At 36.5% G+C, this 14,189-nt stretch overlaps 3 protein-coding genes across 3 annotated transcripts; 1 reads left to right on the top strand and 2 right to left on the bottom strand.

The window, feature by feature from the left end:
- Positions 1–2,443: 2,443 nt before the first annotated feature.
- Positions 2,444–7,604, bottom strand: Cbr-cyp-23A1 (the record flags this gene model as incomplete). The annotated part of the gene is made up of 8 exons (XM_002630045.1): positions 2,444–2,533; positions 2,740–3,286; positions 4,096–4,532; positions 5,646–5,770; positions 5,951–6,044; positions 6,710–6,798; positions 6,955–7,084; positions 7,512–7,604. The coding sequence occupies 8 exons, from the start codon at positions 7,602–7,604 to the stop codon at positions 2,444–2,446; spliced, it is 1,605 nt and encodes a 534-aa protein (XP_002630091.1).
- Positions 7,605–11,882: 4,278 nt separating this feature from the next.
- CBG25477 lies at positions 11,883–12,175 on the bottom strand (the record flags this gene model as incomplete). The annotated part of the gene is made up of 2 exons (XM_045241816.1): positions 11,883–12,020; positions 12,092–12,175. The coding sequence occupies 2 exons, from the start codon at positions 12,173–12,175 to the stop codon at positions 11,883–11,885; spliced, it is 222 nt and encodes a 73-aa protein (XP_045099393.1).
- A 511-nt stretch (positions 12,176–12,686) lies between these two features.
- Positions 12,687–13,991, top strand: CBG25476 (the record flags this gene model as incomplete). Its single annotated transcript, XM_045241815.1, has 2 exons — positions 12,687–12,705; positions 13,789–13,991. 2 exons carry the CDS (start codon positions 12,687–12,689, stop codon positions 13,989–13,991), a joined length of 222 nt encoding a protein of 73 aa, XP_045099392.1.
- Positions 13,992–14,189: the final 198 nt, after the last annotated feature.

Here is a 14,189-nt window from a genome sequence, read left to right as displayed (position 1 = left end):
CTATTTCGAAAAACAAGATCTGTATGTGAAATTCGAAAAATTGGACACGAAAATCTTTTTTTTTGTAGGCGCATATCTCAAAAACTACGGTAGCTAGAAAAAATTTATTCAATTACAAAAAAATAAGCCCTTATTTTTGTCTAGTGTACTCTGAAGTTTCACATAGATCGCACAAATCTGGGTTAATTTATAAGGACCTCGAAGTTTATCGTTTTAAAAACTTCACTTAGATATGCACTGTTTAAACGCGCATATCTCAAAAACTACTGTAGCTAGAAAAAAGTTGCTAACTACAAAAATGGAGCTCTAATTTTGTTTAGTATATTCCAAAATTTTCGAACACATCGAAAAACGCCAATATTTGTTGTAGGGCTCCAAAGTTGACCGCTTTTGAAAAGTTTGCAGGCACCCTTTTCTAAAGGCGCATATCTCAAAAACAACGGTAGCTAGGAAACAGTTGCCAACTACAAAATTGAAGCTCTGGTGTTGTTCCACATTTCCTCGAATTTTAAAAAGAAGCTGACAAATTTTACTAACTTTTTCGAATTCCTTAACACTGTCATTTAATATTTATCAAACTGCTCTTTTCCTCCCTTTCTGCTCCGACATACCTGTCGGGAATTGCGCAACTGTACCCCCTTTTGAACCGATCCGCCTGTCCCACCAGTATCTACCGCCCATGCTCAGGTAGCCAGACGCGCGGTACAATTCTTTGAAGTTTCGGAATTATGTAAAAGAAGTAAAAAGAGATGGAGCCGATTGCACACCTTTTACTTTAAACGAATAGATATATGGGTGTTAAACTAGTTGGAGAAGGGAAACGAGAGGTTAATTGTTTATGAGACTTTTTAAAAAGAGCAAAAAGGGCAATAAAAACAGTTGGTAGCATGTTTTACATACTGTGAAAAAGATCTTCCAAAACTTTTTCAGTGAATACAATTAGTTAGGATGAATTGAATCGACAAAAAATTACAAAAATCAGCAATCTCGAATTCCAGACCACATTTTTCAGATTTGGGCTATGACAACGTTATTCAAATTTGTCAGATTGTTTTGAAAATTTCAGGATCTACTGAACAAAAGTAGAACTGCATTTTAGTAGTTAACAACTTTTTCTAGCTACCGTAGTTTTTAAGATATGCGCCTTTAAAACTGATTTGTCGTCTCGGTGTCTTTCTTCTTACAAACTGAAGCTCTTTTTTTTTCGTTTAGTACCGTCATGTTTGCCGCACCACCTGCGCTTCAAACAGCTAGCTGGTGCGCCTTCGGCGCGATTTAACCTATTTACTTCAGTGTTCTTCAACAGTCACGTCAATTTATATATAATTTTCAAGCTTTTCAACAATTTTTTTATTCACGTAACGCTAATAAATTATTAAATGAATCAATATTAGGTCACGCCTCCTCCACGTTTCGAAAATTCCACGTACTGAAAAAAATCAGTTCTCCGTGAAATCCCACTCTTTGAATGTTTATTGTTGGATAATTTTCACTGGCACCTTCTCACTGGTAAGAAGCTCTTTGCATTACGCTGCTTATTGTTGTTTCTTTTGCTTTTATCTGTCGATTATGCGAGAAAAGTACTAAAAGGCCCTAAGGGTCGCCATGTTTCGGGGTTCATGGCTAGGTGTTTTATCACTGAACGTCCCCCAGTAGCAAGAGATTTTATCAAAGATTAAAAAAATTGAGACAACAATAAAAAGCGGTATACAATGTGGCTTCTTATCAGGGCAGAGGAAGCTTTCGAAAATTAACCGACAATGGTCTCCGAAAAGGGGGTTTTTCGGGTGACTTCTTATTCTTTTTTGTTGGGTGGGGTACCCCTGAGGTGATCCCATTGGTCAAATAAACCTTGTTTCCCTTTCATGTACTGAGCCTCTACGTGGCGAAAGGGATCAACAGACTTTCTGGTCTGGCTAATCAGTACACTATGTGACTTATTTTTCACAAAAGTCTCGAAATATGACACCTTTTCATCCGAGATACCGTATGGGCAGCTATAGGCAAAACTCCCACCCATTAATAAAAATTCTTCTGCTCCAACAGTTGCCCCCTTCCTCCTACCATAAACCATCGGATCTGTCAAAAAGTCATGGGCCATAAAATATTTCCTCATTCTTCCTTCTGCTGACCAGTCATTCATCCCAGGAGGTACCACAAGTTTACACCCTCTCCCTTGTCCTCTGCTCATTTGTCATTTTTCCCCCGTCCCCCCAGAAACTTTATTCTCTTGTACTCGGATCCTTGTAGTCATAAATCAATAAATTCCAAGATTTTCAGGTCACTAAAAGCTCCGTAAAACTCATAAGAAACTCGAGAAATTCCCGGATCTAAGGGAAAATAAATCTTCATTGAAGAGAGAAAAATTGGGGAAAAAATATGTACAGACATTGGAAAATTTGACTAAAAATGAAAAATTCTCGATGAAGCGAACTTGCTCCTGTTATTTCACACAATTCTCATTATGGTCCAAACCTCGTCGGCTGATTTTACAGGTGTACTGCACTGGCGATACAGTAAGACCCAGGACGCGCTGTAAAAAATTGTCTCGTTCTAGAGATTTCTAAATTTCTGGACATCCGGATATCAATACAAACAGACAGACACATAAAATTTTGAGAATTCAAGAAAAAAAATTCAAAAAAAATTTTTTCAGAATATTTTTCAGATTTTTTTTCAGATTTTCAGAAGGACATCCGGATTTCTCTACACACAGAAGAACATTGTCAAGTCACTCACCTCCGTCGTGACGTCTTCTGAAACTTCGAATTTGAAGTTTTGCATCAAATTCGCAAAAATTAAATACAATTCTGCTCTAGCCAGCGATTCTCCAAGACATTGACGTCTTCCAATTGAAAATGGTAGAAATTCGTCAATTTTTTTGACATTCAAATTTTCGTCCAAAAATCGCTCGGGACAAAAATCCTTTGGATTCTTGAAAATCTCAGGATCATTCATCAAAATTGAAATTTGCGGAATTGTCAAATCTCCCTTTTTGAACTGATATCCATCGATATCAATATCTTCTGCCACTGTTCTTAACAGGTTAATTGGAAGAATATTGGCGATTCGTTGAATTTCATTTATCGTCGCCTGAATGTACGGTAGCCTTGTGCGATGTTGAATTTCAACCATTGGCTGAGCAATACTATCCAGCTCTTCTTGAACTTTTCGTTGAACTCGGGGATTTTTCGACATGAGAAGGAACGCCCATTTGAGTGTGGTTACTGTAGTTTCCATGCCAGCAAAAAATAGGTCAAGGAGCAGCATTTTTAGTTGTTGGTCGCTGGAAAAATAGTCAACTTAAAAATTTTCGATTTGTCTGAAAATTTCAGAATATACTAAACATAAATAGAGCTTAATTTTTGTAGTTGACAACTTTTTTCTAGCTACCGTAGGTTTTGAGATATGCGCCTTTAAACAGACTGTGCCTGACAAACATTTTTCAGAACGTCAAACATTGGAGTCCTAAAAAAGTTAATTCAGAATTTATCGATTTGTTTGAAAAGTTCAGAATGTACTAAACGAAGACATAGCTTCATTTTTGTAGTTGACAACTTTTTTCTAGCTACCGCAGTTTTTGAGATATGCGCCTCTACCGACTGATTGTGAGCTAAGCGACAACGGGCGCCATCTGCCGGTCTATCTGGCTACTTTGACCCACTTTATCTTGATTCCTGTAAGATATATCAAAATGTAGTAAACTAGTAAAATGTTAGTGACGATATGATAAACATTTTATCAGTTTATCACTTTTTGATACCTGTTATAAGAGGCAAGATAATAAGGGCGAGTTCTGTCAAGTCCGCCTAAATAGCCCACCTGTTTGCTTTGAACCAATTTATCTCGTTTTCTGTGAAAGATATCAAAAAGTGGTTAATTGACAAAACATTTCTGACATTATGATAAACATTTTATCAGTTGACCACTTTTTGATATCTTTTACAGGAACTGAGATATATAAGCTTAAAGATGACAGCTAGGTCGACAGCCGGCGCGTTCAGCCGGTAGGAGCACAGGTCCTCTAGACTTCCAATTATTGGATAAAACGCCTTGATATCAGATTTTTCAGCTGAAAATTTTACAAAAACTCACTCAAAAAAGCCCACATCCTCTCCAGCTCTCTTCCTCTTCTCCACTTCAATCATATAAGCATAAGTCAAGTCCTCCGGCTCTTGCTCCATCATCTCCTCTTTCCAATTCTCCCTGTGTTTCTGTATCTGACCCTCCAAAAATTCCAACAACTCCTTCTTTATCCCCATTAATCTATTCCATTCTCCATTGATAAATGGGACTTTTGTAGTGACTGGGAAAGCGATGTAAGCTCCCATAATTGGTTGCATTACTGTATGAGACTGGTCATCCAGAAGACTATGAAGGCGGTGCATATAGGAGTTGTCCTGATTGAAACGAAGTCCAAAGAGCATGTTATTGATGATATTTCCTACACAGACAGCAATGGAGGGACATAGGTTGACTTCTTTTGTAGAGAGACCACAAGATTTTGCCATGTGGTTCATGAGAGTTGTTACCTGGAAATAACATGTAGAAATCATATAAGATATCATATCCAGCGAACCCAGGTGGCCTAGAAAAAACCAGACCATGCGCAACAAAATCAGTTTTGGTATAAAACTCCAACTACGCTCATATAGCTATGAAATAATTTACCTGTAATAGAAGGGCTCAAGTTTGAGCTTAATCATCTCCATCCCTACGAAAGATATAAAAAATTGGTCAACTAACAAACACTGCTGATATTATGATAAACAATTTATCAGTTGACCACTTTTTGACAGGAACCGCGAAAAATCGGCTCAAAGCAAAAATATCAATACACTTAATGCTCTGCTTACAAAAAAGTGCCACCCAAATCGTCAACTTTGAACTCATAAATTTCGGTTCCCGTAAAAGATATCAAAATTTTTTCAACTGTCGAAATGTTTTTGATATTATGATAAACATTTTATTAGTTGACCACTTTTTTATATCTCTCACAGAAACCGAGATATTGACGGTATGAGTGGCACACTATTTGATGGTCTATGGTATATGTATTCTTTAATGACACCCGACTGAGCTCCGCGGTATATGGTCTTGGAATTTGACACCTAACTTAGCCTCTTTTTTTGTCGACGGATCCTTATATCGCACGTTACCTTGCCGACGGCCCCTTTTATAAATCATAAACAATTCCAAAGTCTCAGCCTGTTTCGAGAGTCTGATTACAATAAAGAAACAGTTCCGATAAAGGGGGGGGGGGTTGGGAAAGATTTGAGAGGAAAAATAAACCTATCTTTGATTTGAGGCAAGTTGGCGGGTGTTATTGGGGGTCTCTGCTAAATTTGGGCTTTCGAAGGGGGTCCTAGCTTGCCTTAGCTGGCCTTATCATGTCCTGACTTGCCTTAGCTAGCCTCATCTAGCCCTAGCTTGCCTTAGCTAGCCCTAACTTGCACTAGCTTGTCTTATCTAGCCTTATCTTGCCCTAGCTTATCTTATCTAGCCTCACTTTGTCTTCATGTTGCTCTATCTTGCTCTATCTTGCCCTTGCTTGCCCTAGTTTGCCTCAGTTTGCCCTTGCTTGCCCTAGCTTCCTCTATCTTGCCATAGCTATAACCGAAATTCCCGGCATTTGATTTTCCTACCTCCAACGTAATCATCTGTTCCATGAGCGGCCTTCCAACCCCAAAATCCCTCAATGTATGCAACGCGAATCTCCTCTGCTCCCTCCACTTGTCCCCATCGATTTGAACAATCCCATTGGAGCCTTCTGAAAGAAAAAAGAATAATAGAGTAGCAGAAGCATCAAAGGCGCCCATGCGTTATAACAACCGCTCACTTTTTTGGAATTTTCTGAAGAAACGGAACTAAAGAAAGGGTCAATTATGTTCCATTTTTCTTCACATCTTCCTACTTTTTTTCTGGACATCATTAAGCTAAAATGACTCACCCATTATCGAATCGGTCACGAAGTTGCGCCACCGGTTGGAGAAGGCGTCGGCGTGTTGGATGAAATATTTTTTGATTGTTGGAAGATCGGATACCTGGAAATATAGTTAAGTTGAATGATGGTGAATGATACTAGGGGTTCTGCGTCACGGAGCTATGATACACGCACCGACTGTCGGCCTAGCTGCCTACTTTGACACAATTTATCTTGGTTTGCTCAAGAGATACTGAAAAATTGTTAACTAACAAAATAATGGTGACATTATGATACACATTTTGTTAGTTGACCGATTTTTGATATCTTTTACAGGAAATGAGATAGCTCGGGTTAAAGTTGACAGCCTGACCGGCAGCCGGCGCTTGTGACTACGCAGGTGAGAACTTTAGGTAACATTTGACGACGCTTTGTAGTTTGAAACTTTTTGAAACTGTTTTTTTTTAAATTTTGGAATTCCCGAATTTTATAGATTCAAAAAGTCAAGATTCCCTAAAAATGAGTTTCAAAGCCGAAATTCGAAAAATTCGAAAAATGCTCACCAAACGCTTTGTCTAAAGGCGCATATCTCAAAAACTACAGTAGCTAGAAAAAAGTTGTCAACTACAAAAATTCAGCTCTATTTTCAAAATTTTACATCTGAAATTTTTAGACAAATCGAAAAACTTTGAATTACTTTCTCGGGACTTCAAAACTATGCTATTTCGATATTTTTCGTGAAATATAGTCTTAAAAATCAAAATTTCTGAATAAAAAAAAACTCACCATAACCAGAGGAATTGGACCAATCCATACCGTAAAAATGCCACCGTATCTTTGTTTCCAATATAAAAATAGGTCGTCGACGTTTTTCACTGAAAATAGGAAAAAAAATGAATTCGCTGGCCTAGAAATCCATTTGTTAGGCCGCATTTATTTTACTGAGAACTTTAAAATATGAGCTTGAAAAGCACTTAAAGTTCGTGGCCTAACTTTTCGATGGTGGCCTAGAAACCCGAATCAGCCCTTACCATTGATAAAACTTGGCATATTTCCGGCCACCAGCCATGGCATTGGTCCATTTGGTAGCCGACGTCTTTTATAATTCGATTCATAGAAGATATATGAAATTGTACAGAAGAATAGGTAGATGTAGGTTGTCTGAAAAGTTTGGAATGTGGGAAAAAAACAATTTTTCGAAATTTCGAAAATTCCAGAAATTTCATATAATTCAGAAATTTCAGATAATTCGAAACTTAGAACTTCACAACTTCAGAAATTCAGAAATTCAGAAATTCAGAAATTCAGAAATTCAGAAATTCAGAAATTCAGAAATTCAGAAATTCAGAAATTCAGAAATTCAGAAATTCAGAAATTCAGAAATTCAGAAATTCAGAAATTCAGAAATTCAGAAATTCAGAAATTCAGAAAATCAGAAAATCAGAAATTCAGAAATTCAGAACTTCACAAATTCACAACTTCAGAAATTCAGAAATTCAGAAATTCAGAAATTCAGAAGTTTCGAAAAGTTCAGAATCATCCAAAATCCCTGGACATTCGGATACACAGACAGACAATTCCTCCCTACCGTGTAGCTATCCATTTCAAAACTTTTCATAATCCGAAAATACAAAAACGATGTGACAACTGAGAGAAGAATGGCATATTTAATCGACGGCATTTGCCAGGGATTTTCTTCTGAAAAAATCACATTTTCATACAAATTGTTGTATGGGTGAATGACACTTATTCTTTCTAGAAGTTTCTAGAAAACGCGAGAGAGAGAGAGAGAGAAAGAGAGAGAGAGAGGGTTAGAGAAAAGTAGAGAATCTGGAGAAAGAGGAGGATCAATGAGTAAAAGTATACCGACCGGTTAGATTGGAATGGACAAGCAGTAGAAACTTGAGGAACAAATTGATACATTCGGATTCTCATTTGGGGAAAAAGAAGATTTGGGAAGGAAAGAATGTTCTGGAAGATTCTAGAAGTTTCTAGAAGCTTCCAGACACTTTTAAAGTATTCTAGAAGCTAAAGTCTTCAAAGAATTTTGAAAAAGGAGTTCTGAAAGAGAAAAAATTAGTTTGAAAGTTATGGAAAAAGGTCTAGAAAGTTCTAGAACTTTTCAGGAAAAATAGGAAAACAATTTCAAAATTTCGTTGTTTCAAAAGGGACAACTTTCTTCACTATTGAGCCAGAGACATAATTTTTGGCTTATTTCAAAACAGATCTCATGAATTTTCATCTAACATAAAATTTCGACAAATCGAGGGATAGAAATTTGAAACATTCAAAATTTTTTGATTTTCCAGGAAAAATGAAAATATAAGTTTAATGCCACTTTCAAGCCAATTTATCTCGTTTTCTGTGAAAGATATCAAAAAGTGGTCAACTGATAAAAAATTATCATTATATCCAAAATTCTTTATCAGTTGACAACCTTTTGCTATCTCTTACAGTAAATGAGATAAATCGCATCAAAGTTGATGAACCCATTTTTATAGGTTGTCCAAAATAAGTTTTCAGGGATTTCTAAGAAAATTATAAAAGGCTGAAAGTTTCAAATTCTCTTATAGCCGCCGAAAGAGTTCTCAACTTCCTACAGTTCCGTATAAAAATCGTCTTTCTAGCTAGTCTAGAACCCGAGATACAGTCATTTGAAGTTTCGAAGAGACGCAGACAGCTAGAGTGTCTCGTTGTTTGCGTCCCTAGTCGCCTGCAATTTAAATTCCTATATCTCGACTCCTGGACAACCTAGAAATGTGATTTTTTTGGCAGTTTTCAAAAGGAAACAAGGGAAAAATGAAGTCATATAAAACAATGAAACCGAAAATTAAAAAGAGAAGATTCTCAAACAAAAAAATCTCTACCATATGAGTTCAGAAGCCTTTTCTTGGTTGTTGATGTGGGAGAGCGATGGAATCTAAATCGTCGGGACTAGCTTCCTCTAGATTCCCTCCTCCCCCATCTTATTCCTCTTCTTCTACTAGGAGACATCGGAGGACAGAATTGTGTCATCGGTGAGGATACTGTTGGAAATAGTATGAATTCTAATGCTAGGGATCAAGAGACACAGAGATAGAAAGGCAGATAAGCCAATGTGGAACGAAAGTAGGAGAAGAAGAAGAGGAAAATTGAGGGAAATTGAAAGGGAGGGAGGGAAAGTGACAAAAAGTTCGAATGGGTCACGGTTGTTTCTCGGTGCGAGGAACAAAAGGAATTAATAGATAGATTAGGATAACGGGAAAAAAAGTCGGTTTTTGGCTAGAAAGGTAGAACTAGTCCGTTTTGCAAATGTCGGGAATTTCGGTCATGGTTAGGGCAAGGTAGGGTGAGAAGAAGACAAGGTGAGGATAGATAAGGAAATCTAGTGGAAGTTATAGCAAGATATAAGTTAGATGAAGCGAGCTAGGGCGAGATAAGGCTAGCTAAGGTAAGCTAAGACAAGCTAGAGTACTCAAGGGAAAGATAAGACTAGCCAAGGCCAGCAGGGGCAAGATAAGTCTAGTTAGGGCAAAACAAGGCAAGCTAGGGCAAGATAAGTCTAGCAGACGTCGGCAACATAAGGCTAGCAAGGGCCAGTTAATACAAGACACAGCATTTTAGAGCAGCATAAGACAAGATAAGGAAAGGTAGGGCTGGATAAGGTCTGATAGGACAAGCTATGGTAAGCTAGAGCATTAATAAGGTAAGCTAAGACAATCTAGAGCGAGTTAAGACTAGTTAAAGCAAGATGAAGGCAAAGTTGTGCTAGATAAGTCAAACTATGGTAAGATAAGGTTAGCTATGGGAAAGGGCAAGCTAATCAAGGTAAAATAAGTCCAGCTAAGGCTAACTAAAACAAGCTAGGAAAAGCTAAGGCGAGCTAAGGAAAGCTAAGGCAAGCTAGGGCAAGTGAAGGTTAGCTAATAGTAAGACAACATAGAAGGAGAGAGATAAAGTTAGCTAGAAAAATATAAGGCAAGCTTAGACAGGATAAAGCTAACTAAGGGCACCTAGGGCTAGTTGAAGCAAGATACTACCAGCTAAAGATAGCTGGTGCTAGTTAAGGCAAGCTAGGGTAAGATAGGGATAGCTAAGGCAAACGGAGAAAAATAAAGACAATGCTAGCTAAAGTACCGTATTTTCTCTCATGGAGGTCCATGGGCTTCTATTTTTCAAACAGAGGTGGACTTGTATTAGAGAAAATACTGTAGTAATGCGGATCGAAGCTAGTTAAAACAAAATAAGGCAAGCTAAAGTAAACTAAGGGGACTACAGTAAGCTGTGAGACAAGCTTGGATTATCTTGAGCAAGTTAGGATTACCTAGAACTAGTTAAAGCTAGCTAAGACAATCTAAGGCTATGTAAGATCAGCTAAAGCAAGTTAGGGCTAGTTTGAACCTTCTCGAATCTTTCACACATACTCAAACTACGCAATATCCCTCTGATGCTACAAAAAATGACGATGCGACAAAACTGGACGTCATGGATGTGTTGTTTCTTTTGTCTAGTAGACACATCTGGATATATTGGCTACGTCAAGTGGTTTAGAAACACTGGATGAGTAGGGGACTTTGGTACAGGACACAAAATTCACAAGAAGAGATTAGATCTAGGGACCAGGTGTTTGTCTGCAATTTGGTGCCATGGTGTTTGCAGAAACTGCTGTTCCAACTTCGACTCAATTTATCTAGATGTCTGTGAAATATGTCAAAAAGGGGTCAACTGATAAAATTTTTATCAGTAAATTTTGAACATTTTATCAGTTGACAACTTTTTTTATATATTTTACAAGAACCTAGATATATTAGGACGAAGTCAAGGGTGAATGTGTAGCTATCCAAAACCGTAATCCCATCGTTTCATTCTAACAGTCACCGATGCATAAAATTTCAAATCTCCCGCCACTTTTCGTTTCCTCCAAAACCACTATTCTTCATTTGTAACTGATCAGTCACACGTCAGCAATTCTTTTGATGTCATCTGTTTGTCGTATAAATTGGATTTTCTTTTTTATGTTATTCCAGGGGAATCCCCTGGAATAATGAAAAAAAGACAATGAAAAAATGGGAAATCAGAAATCAAAAGGGCTTGATAAGTAACAGATTTATTTTGGGATTTTCTGAAAAATACATAGACAGTGAGACCCCAGAAGGATCCAGAAGAGTCGTTGTAGAATCCTAAAATCTAAAAATCGAACATATCCATTTTGAAAGATTGAGATATTGAGAATTTGTTTTTCTTTGAATTTTCAACAAAATTTGATTTTTGAGAGATTCTGAGATTCTGAGACTCTGAGATTCTGTGATTCTGAGATTTTGAGATTCTAAGATTCTGAGATTCTGAGATCCTGGATTTCTGAAATTCTGAAATTCTAAATAATAAAAATTCTGAATTTCATAATTTTTCGGAATCCTGAAATTCTGAAATTCTAAAATTCTGAAATTCTGAAATTCTGAAATTCTGAAATACTGGAATCCTGGATTTCTGAAATTCTAAGTAATAAAAATACTGAATTTCGTAATTTTTCGGAATCCAATGAAATTATGAAATGCTGAAGTTCTGAAATTCTGAGATTCTGGGATCCTGGAGGCCTGAAATTCTGGAAGTTTGAAATTTCGAAATGTTAAAATTTAAAAATTTGCAGAATTTTAAAAGACATTTCTGAGTTTCTGGTTCTTTGAACTTCAGAATTTCAGAATTCTAAAGCTTTGAAATTGTGAAATACTGAAATCCTGAAGTTCTGAAGTTCACAAATTTTCTGAAAACCCATAAATTCTAGAAAAAAATCAGAGAAAAACACAAATTTTCTGGCTTTATCTGTTCATTTTTTCCCCAATTTCGCTATAAAAATCCACAAGTGTTCTCTCAGAATTTTCCCGAATAATCCTTTTCATTTTTCTTCTGTTCATCGGATTTCATTATCTTCTTCTACTTCTTCTTTTCTTTTATTTTCAATTATTACTACCAAGTATTATACTTAAGCCACCCCAGTCACCGGCTTCTCCCATCTCTTCTTTTTCTTGCTCCACGAGCAAAAAAGTGGGCGGAGCTTAAATATTCCGAGAAAAAGAAGAAGAAGATGAATATGGGAACCTTCTTTCTTCTTCTTTTTCTTCTGAAAAAAAAGTAAAGAAGAGCCAAAAATGTATGTTTTTGACGGAACGCGTCTCGCGTTCCGTCACTCACTTTTTTCTCCTTTTTTAGGTTTTTTTCCAGAAAAAAGAAGAAAAATAAAACCTTCTTCTTCTCTCCTTTTTTGTTTGTTTTCATGGAGATTCGATTTCTGAATCAGAAATAATATTTTTTTGAGAAAACCTGAAAAGTTGTTGTTTTTCGAGACGGTTCTCTGGAAATCTGAAAATAGAAAAATGAAATAGAGATCAGAAATCTCAGAATTAAAGATTTTCAAAAACTCAAAGTTTCAAGAATCTCAGAATCTCAGAATCTCAGAATCTCAGAATCACAAAATCTCAGAATCTCAGAATCTCAGAATCTCAAAATCTAAGAATTTTCGAATTTCGATGCATTTGTTCAAACATCCCTTTTTCCTTTTTTCGATTTTTTTCAAAACCAGGACCTGAAAAATCTGATTACCTAAAAAAAACCATACAGGAATCAGAAAAAAAAATATTTTTTGATAATTTCACCTGTTTTTTCATGATTCCTTTTATTCAACTCATATTTGTTCATTTTCCATTTCCATTTTAACCCATTTTTCTTTTTTTTCCTTCCCGTCATAAGAACAAGAAGAGAAGAGAAAAGACCTTGATAACATCAGCAAATGCGCTCCATGGAGAACTGTACGGAAATGGAGAGAAAAAAAGCGATTTATTGTTCTGTGTTTCTGCTTTCTGTTCTTTTTTCTTTTTCTTTTTTTTAAACAAAAATTTTAAAACTTCACATTTGGACTACTGTTTGAAAGAAAGGCAAAATTCGAAACTTCAGTATAAATTTCTCGAAAAAATAGTTTTTTTGGAAGTTTTCGAGAATTGATATTACATTTTTATTTTAAAAATTATTAAAAAAAAAAAAAGAAAAATGCAAAATTTGAAATTCTGAAATCATGAAACTCCACAAAATTTTGAAACAATCAGAAATCCAAAAATTTTTAATTTTTGAATATTCATCAAAACTGAAAATTGGAAAATGTTCCAAATTCAAAATACTCTAATATTCAAAAAGTTCTCAAAATTCAAGAATTTCAGAAAGTTCCGAAATTCCGAAAATCCTTTTAAAATTTCAAGAATTAAAACTTTTTCCATCTAATAACCTCATACCGTTAAACTTGTAATAGAAGGGCCTCCACACTGTAAATTTTCAGCTCAATTATCTCAGCTCCTATAAGAGTTATCAAAAATGTGTCAACGGATAAAATTTTGGTGATATTATGATAAACAGTTTATCAGTTGACAAATCTCTTATATCTTTATCAGGAACAGAGATTAATTGGCTCAAAGTTGAAAATTATGGAGCCCTTCTATTACAGGTTTTACGGTATGTACAACCCCCTTTTTCCATGTTTTCACCCCTCACCCGAAAATACGAAAAGGAAGAGAAGGAGCTAAAACAAAAAGGCAATTTCAGCCACTAACAAAAAAATGGGCATTCATTGTTGATTAGTTTTTTTTCTCTGTGTAGAAGAGTAGTACTAGAGAAGGCTTGTTTATTGAAAAATGGAAATTGAAAAAAAAGAAATGTTGAAAACGAAAAAAGAAGAAGAGGATGTTTCTGACTTTTCGCTTTTCTCAGCGTCTCTCTCACTGAGAGAGAGAGAGAGACACAGAGACCCGCTATGCGGGGCCACTGGAGGAGCTCATGAAGCTCTGTCTCCCAAATGGTCTAGTTTATAAGATTTCTTTCCAGGTTACGGTACATTTTTTCAGTGCGTGGACGAGGACGGCCAATGCAAGGAAGGTCATCTCCTCCAAAATCACCAACCAGTCCACCACATGGAGGCAGACGAGGCAGTGTGGCATCAACCATCCCATCCCGAAGGCATACAGTATCCCAAAGTGAATTGTTGGCAACCATCCAGGCTCAGCAACAGCAGCAAGCCGCTTTCCAGTCACTACGGAACTTTAGGTAGACTTGATGTTTAGGGTACGTATTATAACATTGAAACTTCCAGATTCAACCCTCTCCAGTCAATTTTCCCGACAGTGTTGGCCGCAAACAACAACAATAACTCAGTGCTTTCGGCCAACAAGCATGCTGTTAACAATTTCATGATCAANGTAATAATACGCATGCTTCATAGATCATTTGATAAGAAAACTAATATTTC

Source organism: Caenorhabditis briggsae, assembly GCF_000004555.2.
Source record: "Caenorhabditis briggsae complete genome, chrII, whole genome shotgun sequence".
Classification (NCBI taxonomy): domain Eukaryota; kingdom Metazoa; phylum Nematoda; class Chromadorea; order Rhabditida; family Rhabditidae; genus Caenorhabditis; species Caenorhabditis briggsae.
This window is presented reverse-complemented; position numbering and strand designations above follow the sequence as displayed.